Genomic DNA, 18003 nt, shown 5'->3' on the forward strand with positions numbered 1-18003 from the left:
GTTAATATTACGTGTAAAGTGGCCATTGGTATGGACATGTGTATAGACGTCGATGAATTGAAATTTTATTTTGTGGAAAGTTTTATTAGTCAATTTTGGCCTCCGTTAACGAAAGTAGTCACATATACCCCTCCTGTTAATAAAGTGTGCATTTATACCCCTAAGTGGATGGAAATCCTGAAATCAGTTGAAATTAACCATTTAACTTAAAAAAATCATGTCCCAACGATTGACCCGCCCCGACCCATGATTTCAACGGATTTCTCTGATGGTTCCCCTACGTATGCAAAAAACATGTCGATGAAATTAGCCATTTCAATTAAATTAATAGATTAACTGGTACTAATTTTGTTAATTTGATCTTCACAATTATATTTTGATGTAGTTGAATGGAGGCGTATTTTCATTTCGCGGAAGAAATCATAAGTAAATTTATAGATGCTTATTGTGGTGACTAAAATGAGCCTTCAAGATCTATAAAAGCAGCATGTATATTCTAAACTCAAGACTAAAATGTGAAGCAAAAATGCCACACAAAAGCAAAGCAACACACGAAAAAAGAATGTCAAATCCTGAGACCCCTCCTGTTAATAAAGTGTGCACTTATACCCCTAAGTGGATGGAAATCCTGAAATCAGTTGAAATTAACCATTTAACTTAAAAAAATCATGTCCCAACGATTGACCCGCCCCGACCCATGATTTCAATGGATTTCTCTGATGGTTCCCCTACGTATGCAAACAACATGCCGATGAAATTAGCCATTTCAATTAAATCAATAGATTAACTGGTACTAATTTTATTAATTTGATCTTCACAATTATATTTTGATGTAGTTGAATGGAGGCGTATTTTCATTTCGCGGAAGAAATCATAAGTAAATTTATAGATGCTTATTGTGGTGACTAAAATGAGCCTTCAAGATCTATAAAAGCAGCATGTATATTCTAAACTCAAGACTAAAATGTGAAGCAAAAATGCCACACAAAAGCAAAGCAACACACGAAAAAAGAATGTCAAATCCTGAGACCCCTCCTGTTAATAAAGTGTGCACTTATACCCCTAAGTGGATGGAAATCCTGAAATCAGTTGAAATTAACCATTTAACTTAAAAAGATCATGTCCCAGCGATTGACCCGCCCCGACCCATGATTTCAACGGATTTCGCTGATGGTTCCCCTACGTATGCAAAAAACATGCCGATGAAATTAGCCATTTCAATTAAATCAATAGATTAACTGGTACTAATTTTGTTAATTTGATCTTCACAATTATATTTTGATGTAGTTGAATGGAGGCGTATTTTCATTTCGCGGAAGAAATCATAAGTAAATTTGTAGATGCTTATTGTGGTGACTAAAATGAGCCTTCAAGATCTATAAAAGCAGCATGTACATTCTAAACTCAAGACTAAAATGTGAAGCAAAAATGCCACACAAAAGCAAAGCAACACACACAAAAAAAGAATGTCAAATCCTGAGACCCCATATAATTTGGAATTACTGAAGAGTTCCTATATCAAAATCACAGTCTGTTGATAAGCATAAAGTTTGGAGGAGTAGACAATTTTCTGCCTCAAGTCTGTTGAAATCATGGGTCTGGAGCGTGTCAATCGTTGGGACATGTTTTTTTTTTTTTTTTTAGTTAAATGGTTAATTTAAGTTGATTTGGGGATTTCCATCCACTTAGGATATAAATGCACACTTTATTAACGGGAGGGGCATATTTGACTATTTTTACTAACGGAGGGTGAAGTTGACTAATAAACTAAAGTAGAGGGGTATATTTGACCCTTTTCCCTTTTATTTTCGTCTTCTTACGACTAATTAGGGGTTAAAATGGAAATTAGTCTCCCCCTAATTGTTTGTATCACATGTTTCCTCCAATTTTAAAATGTGTACACTTTTTTCGTGTACTATTTTTTGAAGTATAATAGACACACACACAATTATATTGGATTTTAATTGTGGTGATAAAATGAAAGGTTGAGCCAACTTGAAGGGGCAGTGTATGTGTTTTGCCATCCTAAAATATTTGTTACTTCTCTCTTTTCAAAATACAATTTACGTAATTTGATTAATATTTTAAGTTTTTTTTTTTTTTGTTTTTTTTTATCACATTGATATGATAAGAATGGAAACTTATAATGTAAGGTATGGTTTCAGAATGGTCCAAAGTCAACACATGTTCCTTCTCCCCTTCTTCAGCTACAACACAAACTGCTGCAAGAAGAACAATAGCTGGTATAATCACCAAAATGCTACTCAATCCTCTCTGACATAGTCATACTGGATCAATTCAATTGTCTGAAATGAATTGAGTCATGCTCTTACATTTTATTTACTATATTTATAAGGGAAAAAAGTGGAGAAAATGACAAAAATGATCCCTTATTTTCGATATTAAGTTCAATATAGTCCTTAAGTATCACTTAAACGGTTTTGGTCCTTTACAACTTGTTTGGATGGTTGTTACCTATTGTATAGTATTGCGTTGTCAATGTAAATACAATGTTTGTTTTGATTGCTACTTAATCGTATCGTATCGTTAAATTTATCGTTATGAAACGACGAAAAGTCTTAACGACCAATTTGGTGTTATCGCGTCGTTACTTTATTTATTTTTTTCCATTTTGCATTTACTTACTATCTACTTTTCTTGTAGGTTTATCCTTCAAATTGTTGATGTCTTAACATTATGTAACGATGAAAAATGGTACAATCTATCCAAACATTGTATTCATCAAAATAATGCAAGTACATTACAATACAACACAATACAATATAATATGATATATTATGAAACAATACATAACAACAATCCAAAAGTTTGTCAAAAGTGAGTTTGTTTAGTCTTCGTCAAATATTTATCAAACTCTGATTGTTAAATTTGATTAGAACTACGGAAAATAAATAAACCAGAAACACCAAATATTTCTCAAAAATTGCGACATAAAAAAAACACTACACAAGAAGTAGTAAAAATTGCACCTTAAAAAGTTATTCCATACTTTTGAAATAGACAAAAAACCTACAAACATGTCCTTTCAAATGTGACTTCTCATTAGATCTTTTTGTTCCGCAATTCCGATCAACTTTAACAATTAGAGTTTAATAGGTATCTGATAGAGACCAAAGATGCTCACTTTGACAAACTTAAAGGATCAAAATTGGTCAGATGATACTGAAGGACCTATTTTAAACTTGCTATAAAAAATAAGGGATTGTTTTTCTCATTTTCTCGAAAAAATGTAATTCAATGGGAGGGTGCCATGTCAACATGTAAATATTACGTGTAAAGTGGGGATTGGTATGGGTATGTGTTAATACGTGGCCGACTGGAGGTGTTCTAAATTTTATATTTGTCTTCTTACGTGTTAGGTAGGGGTGAAAAAGGAAATTGGTCTCCCCCAGCCCCAAGTCCTAATTTACATGATACTCCTCCTTTTTCTAGATAATCTTAAAAAAAAAAAAAAAAACTTTTTGTTTTTTATATTTAATATCGAGGTCATTTATAATCACACAATTTTAAGATTATTTTAGATTTCATGTTTAAGAAGTTTTATTATATTTTTAAATTTCTTGTCAAGTTAAACATCATCACATAAACTGAGGCAAGAGACTGGAGAGTGCTACTTTTTAAAGTGTACATACTTTGTTCATACTCCCTCTGTCCTAAATACGTGTCGTCCTTCTTTTTTCAGGTTTTAATTTACATGAACGTTGACTAATACTTTAAGAAGATTTTAAGATATATTTTCTAAATCATATTGATATGAGAATATTCCGATTTATATTTTTTGTATTATTTTTTAATATCTAAATTTTAAAGATTAAATTAATCTAATCCTACTTAATTATGAAGATTAGTCAAATCGACATAACAAACATGGGGTGAGAAGTATTTGAACCGTTGAGTTCCGTCCTTTAAATGTCAACACCCTTCTCCATTCTATATTTCGGTTGATATTTTATTTTTTCTTCGCATTTAGTGCTTTAATATAGTTTAAATAATGTGGCATCCTATTTTAATTAAAGGGAACAAGTGGCATTGTGCCAAGCACTTAGCAGATAAGTATGAGAATACTATTGACTTTGGATTAGTCAACAAAACACTTCTTCCTAATTTGAATCTTTCAAGTTAATTCAATGACTTAGAGCCTGTTTGGATTGGCTTATAAATTGTTATAAGTCATTTTTAACTTATTTGAGTATTTAGTAAAAATAGAAAACAGCTTAAATTAAGTTAAAATGTGTTTAAAATAAGCCAAAATTAAAAAGTTGATCAACTCCAACTTATTTTTTGTGGCTTAAAAGCCATTTTAATTTGACCAACAACTTTACCCTTTTATCGCTTATATTTTCTGTTAATTCTAATACTACTCTCGCTTCTAAAAATCCTTTAAACACTTTTATCCAAACACGTAACTGTTTATTTATAAAATAACTTTCAACACTTAAAAGTACTTTAAATACTTATGCTTAAAAGCCATTTTTTTTTCAGCTAATGCAAATAGGCTCTTAACTTCTAAAGTTTTGATGTAAGATGAATTTATAATCATTTTGGACTTGTGAAAAATGAGGTTAAGAGTCTTTATTTGGACTAAAGAAAAAATTGGATCTGCATTTTGATCCACAACAAATCAATCAAGTATTGATACCGTAATTATGAATTTATGATCAAAACTCGTTTCTGGAAAGAAGCAAGAAATTGCAGGATTGGTATTCATTTTGTCCTCATTTTTTTATGTTGCAAAGATCATGTTTGAGTTTATGGCCAAGGCAAATAGCATATGTGCTTTTGCAATAGTAGTCTGCATATTACAAGCTTCTGAACAAGTTATGGTCCGAGTCAACAAAAAAATCATTACTATCTGGTATGGCTTGTGAGTAACCCCATCCGGTCAGATATATTGAATATTGCATGAAGTCCTATCGATTTGTCATACCTTGCATAAGATTTCTTAATTGTCGAGCACATCCAAGAACAAAAAGACATTTATTCACTTCATCATCTACTTGCCTTGGCAAACTCTTCTGCACTACAAGAGTCTGCCTTTCAGCATGTTACCTCATCAATACTTCTACATTACAAAACCATAGGTCGCTAAGAAATCTTATTAGTAAGATAAAATACTATCAACACTGTACACAAGTCAAAGATTACGCCAACCTACTGATACTTTGTCCATAAACAGAAGAAAGATTACATTGTATACACAGTTTCACCTCCCACAACATTAGACATGGATTACTTCTTTGTAAGCTGCATTACAGATGTATGATACAATATAAAGGTATTGATCCTTGTAATTTTACTAAGAATACTTGGTACATGTACAAGTGATGTAGAGGAAAAATACCAACAGACATCACTCTGATCACAACCCTATTTTCCTTTCACTTGTGCCTTCTCTTCGAGTTACCAACCTGTGATTGTGGTATATAACAGTGGTGTTTGTCGGAGTTAGGTGGCTGTCAATTACCTTACTAACACATACAAAATCACACTGGCGCGATGCCAGCATACAAATGCCCATCTGGTTCAAGGAATATAGCTTGGCTTTCCTTGAGAGCAAAGATGATGACGTGGAAGTATTTACTCAAATTTCCTTTTGGTACTAATGACTTTGTTAAGAGCCAGCTTGCAGTGGAAGTAAAGACCCTTGTTTGCCTTTAACAAAAAAATTAAGCTCCGCTGGTGCAACGACCAGGCTCAACCATTCTTGTAGTACTTCACCTTCTACTTTCTCTTGCTCTGAGAGGAAGAAATGAATCAATCCATAACACAGTACCAAATATAATACTCTCTTCAATTTTATTCTATATGGCGGTCTGAGCATGGAGTGTAAGAAGGAACGAGAGTTTTTTCTTACATATCAAAAGTACCATTAAAACTTGTGGTCCTAAACATGTCATTTCTGTGGCTATAAGAGCATCACGTTAACAGTAAAATAGGAAGTACAAAGTTAAAAGAATTCCTAAATATAAAAGGGCAAGTTAATAATTACATTTGCTAGCCAAATATACAAAAAATATACACTATTATGTATCAAATATGTAAATTATACATTACTATACAAAATATACACATTTGCCGGCTATTATTTTGGTGGACGGATATGCAACGTAAAAATCCCAATATAAAAGGATGCCAATCTTTTTTCAAAACAGACTAAAAGAGAGTATCATAAAATGGAATAGAAAGAGTATACACCTTCCACAAAGAAAAATGAAAAGAGAATGAATGGGAAAGACACATCACAGATCGTAAAGAGAGATTCGTTATGTATCTACATATTGAAATGAGATTCTTTTACTTAGCTTCAATGTAGAACTGTTGCCTTGTGAAGATGATAGGTACAAAGCAATACTAACTAATAAACTAGGATTGAATATATTACCTTCCAATTGAGCTCCCAACCCCTCAAGAACCTTCAGATTAGCACGTACAACACAGAGTGCAATATCAAGTGCAGACTGCAGTAAAGCCTTGACCTCTCTTTGAACAAGATCAACAAGATGCCCCTGTGGAATAATTTTACTTTCAGTTCTGCTAAGGAGGTGGTATGCTTAAGTTAGAGACAAAAGTTGGGATAAAATACTGGGCTTTTTTTCACTTTTAGCCTGTTGATCGAAATTAATTACAGGCGGTAGCCAAAATATACATAACATACACTGAATTTATTTATGCATATTACATGTATACAATTTATTATAAGTATATATATGTACACATATGTATATTATAAGTATATTTATACAAAAATATTAGAGCAGAAGAAAGCAGAGAAATCAGAATCCAGAGGGACAAAAGCAGAAAAGACCTGATCATTTCCCCAGGGCATGGATCCACCATCATCCATCCCACCACTAGAAAGTGTAGCCACTGAAATAGGGCCAATGGTATCACTAAGACCATATTCAGCCACTGCCTTGTAGGCCATGTCTGTTGCTCTGCGTATATCATCAAAAGCACCAGTGGAGACACGTCCAGAGTACAATACTTCTTCTGCTGCACGTCCACCAAGAAGAGTGACCAATCTTCCCCGCAATTCATCAACAAAGAGCAGATATCTGTCCTCAGTAGTTGGAGGAATATAAGTAAATCCTAAAGCCCCTCCAGATCTTGGCAATATGCTTAGCTTCTGATTAACGAAAAAAGGGAACTGTTATTGAAACCATAACTACAATATTCCCAAATGTGTACCAAGAAAATTAATAATCGCAGTTTGAGAAGCGCATGATTGAGAAGCAGCAAAGTACTGATTTTAGTAAAAGATTTTACGCATCATCAACAACAACAACAAAAAAAAACCAGTATAATCCCACCAGGTGGGATCTGGAGAGGGTAGAGTGTACGCAAACTTTACCCCCACCTTGTTAAGGTAGAGAGGCTGTTTTCAATAGACCCTCAGCTCAAGGACTTTAAGCATCATGTACCAATATAGAGATGGTGACCTCACTTGCAGGATTTCACACGAAAAGGAGTGAACATATTGAGAACCATGTTGGTATGGTTCCTTTGAAACAGAAATACATCTTAATTGAGGGCTATTCGGAGAGGTAAAAAATGAACTAATCGGTGCATAGCTAAAAATAAGGCACAATGAAAGAAAAAGATCCATATAGGTGATACCTACTAGTTGATTATTATTACTATTACTATTACTATTATTATTATTACTATTATAATATTTAACTTATTTTTCACTTTTACTTTATTTAGTATGATGATGAAATAAAAAAGGGCAGCCCAGTGCACTAAGCTCCCGCTATGCGCGGGGTCCGGGGAAGGGCCGGACCACGAGGGTCTATTGTACATAGCCTTACCCTGAATTTCTGCAAGATGATGAAATAAAATAGCTTAAATGAAGAAGTCAGGATTCATATAGCCAACCCAACTTGTTTGGGACTGAGGTATAGTTATTGTTGTTGCTCTAATAACAGTTATACTATGTCAAGAAGGATCGGTCACAACGGTGACTGCATTGATCGATAATCCAAACCATTTCTTTTTTTTTTTTTTTTTTTTGGAGAAATAATAATCCAAACTATTTCATAAAGCTCCATAACCCGAGAACAAGCGACGAACCCAATTTAAACACTATTAGAGGGGTCCAATGCCAAATGCAGGGGAGTGGGCATTTTGCTGCATTATGTCCATAGGCGGATGGAGCACTATAACTTGGGGTTCAATTGAACCCCAAACTTTCGATGCGAGGTATAAATTTCTGTGTAAAAATTAAAATAAATAGTAGATATGCACCCATAACTTTAGAAATATAATGGTTTAGTGCTAAAAATTTAAGATGTTGAACCCCCAGAATTTAAATCCTAGATCCGCCTCTGATTATGTCACTGGAAATTGTTAAAACCAGGCTATTCAAGACTTGCAGGCATGTTTGATTTCCTGTTCTGAAAAATGTCAAACTCCAGAAAATTCTAATTCTTGAGTAATTCTATTAGAGAGATTTTTCATTTTCTTTTTAGATCAGTCTCTTTTATCGGATGTTTATCCATTGGGATACAAAACCAATAGACTAGTGAAACAAATATCACAAGCTTGTAGTAAATCAGGACGAATAAGAATTTCCCAGAGCAAGTGATAATAATGATCACCTCAACCCGTGGCTGCTGCCCTCCCAGAAGATTTGCAACAGCAGTCCCAACTACCGCGTGCCCTGCTTCATGCCGTGCAACTACGCCCTTTTCACTGCCCTGCAGTTTGGCGGTCTTCTTCTCAATGCCCTGAAACATCAAAAATGAAACTTGTAAACCTAAATGGCAAGGGTGATCAAGAAGAGAAACTAAAGGAAACAAGTCAACTAATGTATCAGCATGGTCAAGAACAAGAAAAACTTTATGCATTCAGTTCACTCATTTAATTTCCTATTGACCCAACAGATCAACATTACTAGATTAAGTAGAGGTGTCAAATGGATGAGTTGGGCTGAATTTGAGCCGGTCAAACTGGGCTGAGTTAATAAAAGGGCGGGTGAATGACCTGCCCAAAAGTTACTTGAGCTTAAATGGGTTGGGTTAAAAAGCGGGTCATAACCCAACCCGCCCAATTCTTACTAATTTCTTCATTTGTTCTTTTATAATTATTTAAGTACCTCATTTAATTTTTTTTTCTTTATTACCACTATATATAACATATCAAATTAAAACAGAAAATCTCTTTTTGCAATTTTTGACAAGGTTTCTCATGGATCAATTTGGGCTACATATTAGCTCAACTTTTAGATACGCCTGTCAAACTTGAGCGGGCTGGGCGGGTCATGTTTTTATGGGCCGATTTTTTTTTGTGTTTTTTTTAGAAGGTAACATATTGTATATATTTATATAAACAGCACCTGAGGTTGTGCTGAAACCATATTTACAGGTGAAAGAAGAAAAACTGCTTTAGAAACCTAACAAAAAACAAGGATGTCTATCATTGAAGCAATATCTCCTATATATCTCTAATTGGACCAAAAGCAAAAGAGTCTAAAGCAGTTCAACTTAATCTTCTGAACTGAATTGCTAATATCATCAAAGCATCTGGAATTCCTCTCTTTCCAGATTGTCCACCAAATACAAGCTGGGACAATCCTCCATCTATCTTTGTATATCAATCCTGCTCCTATTTCTTCCCAGCTAAACAAGACTTCAATAATCTTCTTTGGCATTGTCCAAACAATGCCTCTAAGGCTAATGAAGATCTTCCATAACATGTCTGTGACCCTGCAGTTTAGGAATAGATGGCTGACTGTCTCGGCTTCTTCACCACACAAGTAGCACTTCGAACAAAGATTGATTTTCCTCTTGCTAAGGTTGTCATGTGTCAACACCACTTCCCAAGCTATCAACCAGGAGAAGCAAGATACTTTGTATAGTATTTTAACTTTCCAAATGTTCTTCATGGCCAGTTGGCCATCTGTTGGATATCTTTGTTGAGTAGCTTATATGCTGAACTGACTCTGAAGAGTCCTTTACTGTCTATTTGCCACCATAATCTATCAGGTCCCCCTAAGATTGAGCATGGGGGACGCAAGCTATAACTTGTCTGCCATCTTGCATTTTTTAATTGTTAGACCTTCAACATTGTCAGGTATGGTCGGCAATGCTGCTTACAAGGCTCTTAGAGGGCACTCACTATCCCCTGTCGTCTTCAATCTTTTTCGAATTTTGTTATACAAGATCCATAAACATATATTGACCAATATGTAATTTTACTCAAAACCAAACACTGCTATGTACTTAAGAATCGATTCGGCCATTGACGCTAAAGTTAGGAACTCCTTCAGTCTTGACATATTTCTCGCTGCTGACTATTGAATTTTAACTGCTTGTAAAATTCTGAGCATTTAGAACCAGCAAGGTTCGAAGCATCGGGACATACATATTTGAAATTTAAGGACCGATAACATGTGCCACTTCTCTAAAGACTAGAGTTATGGAAATCCAAGCTTATCAAATTATCATACAATGGAGCCCAATAATGAAAATCCTTCTAATAGAGACTCTTGTTCAAAAGAGAACATCTAAGATGGATATCTTTTCTCATAACAAGCTTCTAATGTGTACCCACTTGGCTCTTATTGAACTACAACCTGCAATCATCGTGGATCTAATGCACGAATATGGAGAAAGAGTTACATCTAATGCAAAAAGAGTAATTGTGCATGCTGTCGCTCAGCTATTAGAGTATACTTATGAGAGGTAAAGAGTGATACCGCAATTGAACGCTCAACAGCTTGAATGAAGTCATCTTTTTCAACTACAACTTTATTCAGCCTTCCCGCCAACAAAGCAGCTTCATTCACCAGATTTGCAAGATCTGCCCTGTGTACCCATCCCCAAAATGAATAATTAATCAGTCATAGAAACATCACATATGAAATTGAAAAGCTTATGAAAATCACAGAAGAAGGGTTTACCCAGTGAAACCAGTAGTCATAGAAGCGATGTTACCAAGATTAACATCTTGTGCCAAGGGAAGTTCTTTCTTGGAGACATGTACCTTTAAGATAGCTTCTCTTCCAATCCTATCAGGTGCTTCCACCTAGAAACAAAAACATACATCACCATTTACCTTCTATAGGAGTTGTCTGTAGAGTTTTTAGCCAAAGTTGTCTTATCTATGGGAGTAGGTCTATTTTGGTCCTTCAATAAAACCTTGAGCATCTTTAGTCCCTTAGGTTTGTTAAAGGGGAGCACCTTTGGTCCAACTAACATAATGGAATTAAAAACTAACCGTGACAACCAAAAAAAACTACTAAAACACGGAAAAACCGACTGGCTCGATCGTTTAAACATTCCGCGAATTTTTCTTTTAGTATAATCGATCGGGCTCGGTCGATTTTATTTAAGGATAAAAAACATCGTTTTGAGAAACCGAACGAGCTCAATCGATTTTTTAATTTTTCGGTTTTTGGCCCCCCCAAAAAAACGACCAAGCTCAGTTGCTTTTATTAAAAAAAAATGGGGATCAAATCGACTGAGTTTGTCGGTTTTTCGGTAGGTCTGAAAGTCTGCCGATTTTTCCCGTATTTTTTTGGTAGTCATGGTTAGTTTTTAAGTCCATTATGTTAGTTGGACCGAAGATGCTCAAGCTTATAGACCTACTCCCATAGACAAGGGACCATTTTGGCTAAGAACTCTTGTCAATATGAGGAGGTCATGACCATGTTTTAAACATGGACAAAAGTTTATAACAAAATGAATTTTTATTCCCGTAGAGAAAGATACAAACCATCACTACACGGTCAAATCTCCCAGGTCGGCGAAGAGCAGGGTCTAAGACATCAGAGCGATTTGTCGCTCCAAGAACAATAACAGCAGAATTACTGTCAAATCCATCCATCTCCTGCAGATTATTGTGAGATACTAATTTCTTATGCAAAACTGATGTGATGTAGCAGCACCTAAAGAATCAGTACATCTTACAGTGAGTAGTTGGTTCAATGTTTGCTCTCTTTCATCATTGCTTACGATGCGGAATTTACCATCACGGCTTTTTGCCACAGCATCTATCTGCACATATCCAGAAAATGATGTCACTTTATATTAGGATATTTTGAGTTTATAGAGGAATGACAGGAGGAGGAAAGCAAAAAGGTGACCTCATCGATAAAAATTATAGAAGGTGCCTCCTTCTTTGCCCGTGCAAACAGGTCACGGACGCGTGATGCTCCCATTCCAACATACAATTCTACAAACTCACTTGCAGAACAACTGATAAAAGGAACCTCGGCTTCCCCAGCAACAGCCTTTGCTAGAAGTGTCTTTCCTGTCCCCGGGAGACCTACCTGTAACAAATCAAAGCTATTATTATAACTGGGTTAATAGCATTTTTGGTCCCTTAGTTTGTGGTAAGTTCTAGTTTTGGTCCCTATAATATATGGCTAAGCACAATAAACCTTAAATTAATTGAATTGTGCAATTTTGATCCCTTTGCTTGTGAATATTCATAAATTTACCATAATTATTAATCGTTTCAACACTCAATTACTCATATGATATATGTTAAATTTGTATTGTTACTTCATATTTGACGGTAACTGGTAAAGTTACTATCATGTGACCAGGAGGTCACGGGTTCGAGCCGTGGAAACAGCCTCTTGCAGAAATGCAAGGTAAGGCTGCGTACAATAGACCCTTGTGGTCCGGCCCTTCCCCGGACCCCGCGCATAGCGGGAGCTTAGTGCACCGGGCTGCCCTCAATTGACGGTAACATAGTTCTGTAAATAGTCAAGTATTGCATGTTTTCTGCATAAAGGGACCAAACACACACATTTTTATTAATTGAAGGTTAAATACGTGAGTCATATAATACAAGGACCAAAAGTGAAATTTATCAAAAACTTAGGGACCAAAGTGTTATTATCCCCTTATAATTTAAACATTGATCAGCACAAAGCATATAACTAATCAAATGGTGTCCCTAAGTAGAACGGTCTACAAGTCGATAGTCAGATAGAAATATTAGCAGGATATAATGATGTAATTTAATCATAGAGGCATCACAAAGTGACATGAAGGAATAGAGAGAGAATCCCTTTAGAAACAGAAAAAACAAGAACCAAAAAGCAGAAATTTTCAATGAGTTATTCTTTGAAGCCTCCAATTATTGTATTAGTATCTCAAAGCTTTTCACTTGGATAACCACCTAGCTGTCCCATTACTATGTCAAATTTGAAACTCACCAGTAGAACACCACGAGGAGGACGTGCACCAAGACGAACATACTTATCTGGATTTCTAAGAAATTCCTGGAAAAAAAATAGCAATTATAAAACACCACAACAATTAGTTATAAACTATTCAACTTCTTATGGTATCACAATGCAGCACTTATCACAGAAATGTTGTTAAGATAACTTCACACCAATGAAAATGAAAAATACCACAATTTCTTCTAGCTCCTCCTTAGCCTCGTCAACGCCTGCAACGTCATCAAATGTGATCGTTTCCCCTAGTTCAGACACTTTTGCACCACCTGAACCCCCTGACTTGCGATTTCGGAGCTGACCAGCTGTGCTCTGTTATTAAGCAGCCACAATAAAGTTGGTGACATATTCATAAATGGGCTTTTTTCATTTTTGGCCTGTCGGCCGAAATTAATTACGGGCGCTAGCCAAAATATACTAAACATATACATTGATTATGTATATTATATGTATATTATATTATACTTCATATACAAAACCTATACATCTGCTGGCAATTATTTTTTTTAAGTGGTCCAAAAATGTAAATATCCCATCATAAATATAGTGGACATACAATTGTCAAACAAAAATACCGAATCATGACTGTATGTACCTGAGAAAAGTTCACTGGGAAACGATGAAGAAGCCCCGCTAGCACAGCAACATAAAATAATGCTATCTGCAAAATATATGTAAAGTTAGCACTTCAAGTTTTTAACTCCAACATCTGAAGAAAAAAATAAGGATAGAGAAACAATCATGAGAATGTTTAGTGCACACCAGAGAACAGATGAATCACATGAATGGGTACTAGAATAAGAGGTCAAGTTACTAGAAAGCCGAGAGATTGTAGGTCTTTCAAAACAACTGCCTTCCATGCGATTTTGAGGTTTATCTCGTCCTACTTAAAATTTTCAAAGATCATTTGTTTCACACCAACTAACTAATGCACTTGCAGACCTTCGTAGGACATGATCAAGTCATCTCAAAAGCATTCTCATTTTATTCTCTTATGCATATTATTTGCACATGATATAAGACGTGATCATTTCCAATCTTATCTAAATTTATTTGATTTTATTGTACATCTATGTTAGCAGTCTCATTTCACTTATCTTGTTGATCATTTTTATCTTAGAAGGCAATATTCACTCCCAGTCTTACGACTATTATATAGAACTTGCCTTTCAAATAGAACATGCTAATTGGTCCTAAATCTCAATAAAAAGAAGAATGTTGCAATAGGTTCGCCGACTCTAATCAGTGCTGGATTAAATCCTAGTTGATTAAATGAAATACAAGAGGCTAATAAACAGAGAAGTACCTTAAGGTGCCGTTTGGTTGGGCACTAGTGGGAAGAATAATCCCCACATAAGATTAAACACTGTTAATACAATGCTCGGTTTCATTTGTCTTTTCCACATAAAACTTAGCCTTGTTCAATATAATATTAGGTTCCAATTTTCTTTTCAGCGTTATGCAGGAATTTGTGTACTCCCTCCGTTTCAATTTATGTGAACCCATTTGACTGGGCAAGATATTTAAGAAAGAGTGAAGACTTTTGAAACTTGTGGTTCAAAATAAGTCTTGAATATTTGTGTGGCTGTAAATCATTTCATAAAGTGAATTTGTTTCCAAATTAGGAAAGAGGTCATTCATTTTGGCACAGACTAAAAAGGAAATAGGTTCATATAAATTGAAACAGAGGGAGTATTATTTTATGTGGGATAGAATATGGAATAAGAATGCGGGGATTAGTAAAGCATGTATTAAAACCACTAAATGACAAAAATAACCCTTCCTTATAGTAACCAATATTTTATTTTGTTAGAAAAGTAAAAATATATTTTGAAATATACATTGTATAATAAGCTTTAATATCACAAAAGAAAAATTCAATAGTAAACCATCCATATATTACTAATAATCCTGCATTACAATCCATATATATTAATCCTTGCATAACTTGCTTCTAATCAAACGACTCCTAAGTGTCATGCACTATGAAAAGAGATAGTAACTACATGACATAAGAAGCAAGACGACATTTTCCTTCCACCAAAGGTAAGAACAACCATTTAAGTTGGTCTAGTTGTAACAACTATTTAATTTGGTCTCTTAATTGTAAATTCACTGCTTCTGATTTTGTATATCTCGAGTTCCCACAAATGCAAACAACAACAACAACAACATACCCTTTGTGGGATTTCACTGGGTATGTCGTTGTTGTTTGTATTTGTGGGAACTCGAGATATACAAAATCAAAAGCAGTGGAGTTACAATTAAGAGCCTTTAGAAAAAGGTGAAGAGACATTTGTTGACGAATTCTAATTACTTTCAAGCTAACTGAATACCTATCTACTGGTAGTTCCTTTACACTATCTAGTGTAACTGTTCCTGTTAGCGAGCCAGATTGACTTGGCTTTTTTAAAACACTAAAAACACATACATATACATATATATATATTATCATGTTTGGCTAAGCTTCCAAAATCTGCTTATTTTGAAAAGTGCTTTTTGAAAAAAGTGTTTTTTGGAGAGTAGTAGTTTGTGTTCGGATAATCAATTTGAAAAGCACTTTTGCCAATATTAGAGCAATACTTTATGCTTGGTCAATGTTCTACAAGTGCTTCTGGTGTAATTTTTTTTTTTTTTTAGCTTCTAAATGACAGCTTCTGCTGCTGCTCAAAGTCACTTAGTTGTTTTCTATATAAAAGCTAATAGTGAGTGAACGTGCAACAGTGTAAATATACCACTTAACATTGCATAACAACATTATACACTCGAAAAGTCGTTGATCAAAACCTTACCAGTGCAGAATTCAAGAACCCACCAGACCGTTTATCCGGAGAACCAAACTCAACATCATTCTCAAGCATTTTCTCATAAGGTGTCTTTATATCACTCGGCCTCGTCGTAGTATACACAATTTTCTTTGTAGGACTTACACTCCTTAACAACAACACCTCTGAATCCTGCAACTTAATACTATTTCCATTTCCATTCACAACCTCATTATTATTCTCTATAACACTACTACTACTACTACTACTACTCACTTCACTATTCTTCAATTTGAACATTATATGTACACCATCAACCTCAACTTTCTCAACCTTATTACTACTTATCTTACTCAAAAACTCACTATACGGAACGCTTACAAACATCGTCGGGGCTCTAGGATCCGACCCGGGTAACGGTAAACCGGGTCGGAGCAATCTCATAACAAACATCACAATCCCTAACTGTAGTAACAAAACACCAATTTCTTGCGCTTGTACTATCGGTTCCCACCGCAATTTCTTCCCTTTCGACCACCACCACCACCATTTATCTTTCCCTTGCTTCTCCTTCCGACCCGAATTCTTGACCCGACCCGGTTCTTGACCCGGATTTTTCTTGCTGTCCGTGGCTGAAGTTTCGGTTTTTTCCGTCGAATCCGAATCCTGCTCGCAACCCGACCCGTTAGCCCGGACTATGATTCTCTTCCTCGAACTGCTTTTCCCCCAAAATTCAAACCCGCGACCCGGTTCTGACCCGGAACATTTCTTGCTATCTGCAGCTGAAAATTCGGGTTTTCCGGTTGACCCGACCCGGTTTTTCCTATTTTTGCCCCAAAATTGAAACCCATTTAGGGAATTTGGAGGAAAATTTAAAGAAATGGGTTTTTTTTGGTGTAAAAAACCATAACGACTAGAGAAGAAAGTATTATGTTTATAAAAATAGTTTGGATTAGTATTATTATTATTATTATTATTATTGTAATACTGAAAATTTAAGGAAATTTGTACATGAATAACAGGACGAAGAAGGTGTTCCATTTGAAGAGGAAATTTTTTTATGAAAATGAAAGTGAGAATTAAAGATTGTGAAGTGATTTTATTTTACCGGTTAGAGAGGTTGCATAGAGACCGTTGGATTTGCCCCGTTTCGGTTGTTTTTGACCGTTTGATGATTAACTGTTTGTTTTGAGTTATCCGATTTTTTTTTGTCTTTAAGGTTGGGCGTGGGAAATTTGATTTTTGATTGGAGAAAAATGGTCCATTTTGTAACACTTATATATTACTCCCTCCGTCTCGAAGCGAATTTATGTAGAAAAATTGGGTCACGTGAATTCATAGTCACTCGACTAAATTTCATATATTATATGAATAATTTTAAAAATATATCTAATATTTAACGGGTGAAAATGAAAAACTTGGTATTCTTAATTCTTGGGCTCAAAAATTCTTATATAACTTAAGTGACACAGTAAAAACTTTTTCTATTCTTTTATTAACTGATTTATGTATTGAATTCCATTCACCTCACTGTTGGGAATTGATGATTGGCTCTACCTATAAAGATTTTGGATTTATTCATAATGATCAAATTATATCTGATCTTGTTTTCGCCTTTCTAGTTATTCTCGATACAAATTTTAATCACCCCTCAGCTTTACTTTAAAAACCAACCCCCCCCCCCCCTTTAATTATGAATAATAAACATTCTCCTCCCCCTTTATATGCAATGTCTAGGGAGGAGAATGTCTATTATTCAAAGCTGAGGGGGAGTTTGATTTTTAAAGCAAAGTTACGGGGTGTAAATGATTTTTAATCAATATTAACTGAAGGAACACATAGTCATATCAGGCTAAGTGGAGTACTAGTTAGGGGTTGGGCTTAATTCCTCAAGGTCGGGGGATCGAACCTGGCCCCGCTGCACTTTTTATTTTTTTGTTTTATTTCCAAAGCAATCTTTAACTTCTTTTTTTAATAATATTTCTAAATCCTTTTTCTTTTTTAGTTCTAATTATCCAAAAG

The 18003-nt window shown here is 35.0% G+C and overlaps 1 protein-coding gene across 1 annotated transcript; it reads right to left on the reverse strand.

The window, feature by feature from the left end:
- Positions 1-4979: 4979 nt before the first annotated feature.
- On the reverse strand, positions 4980-17062 carry LOC132605810 (ATP-dependent zinc metalloprotease FTSH 9, chloroplastic-like). The gene is made up of 13 exons (XM_060319054.1): positions 16009-17062; positions 13812-13877; positions 13394-13528; positions 13193-13258; positions 12110-12295; positions 11934-12020; positions 11740-11853; positions 10925-11049; positions 10721-10829; positions 8622-8750; positions 6827-7147; positions 6404-6527; positions 4980-5757 (listed from the first exon to the last, which is right to left on the reverse strand). The coding sequence occupies exons 1-13, from the start codon at positions 17020-17022 to the stop codon at positions 5633-5635; spliced, it is 2601 nt and encodes an 866-aa protein (XP_060175037.1). The 5' UTR covers positions 17023-17062; the 3' UTR covers positions 4980-5632.
- Between the last annotated feature and the right edge of the window lie 941 nt (positions 17063-18003).

Source organism: Lycium barbarum, chromosome 8, assembly GCF_019175385.1.
Source record: "Lycium barbarum isolate Lr01 chromosome 8, ASM1917538v2, whole genome shotgun sequence".
In the NCBI taxonomy this organism is placed as follows: Eukaryota; Viridiplantae; Streptophyta; class Magnoliopsida; order Solanales; family Solanaceae; genus Lycium; species Lycium barbarum.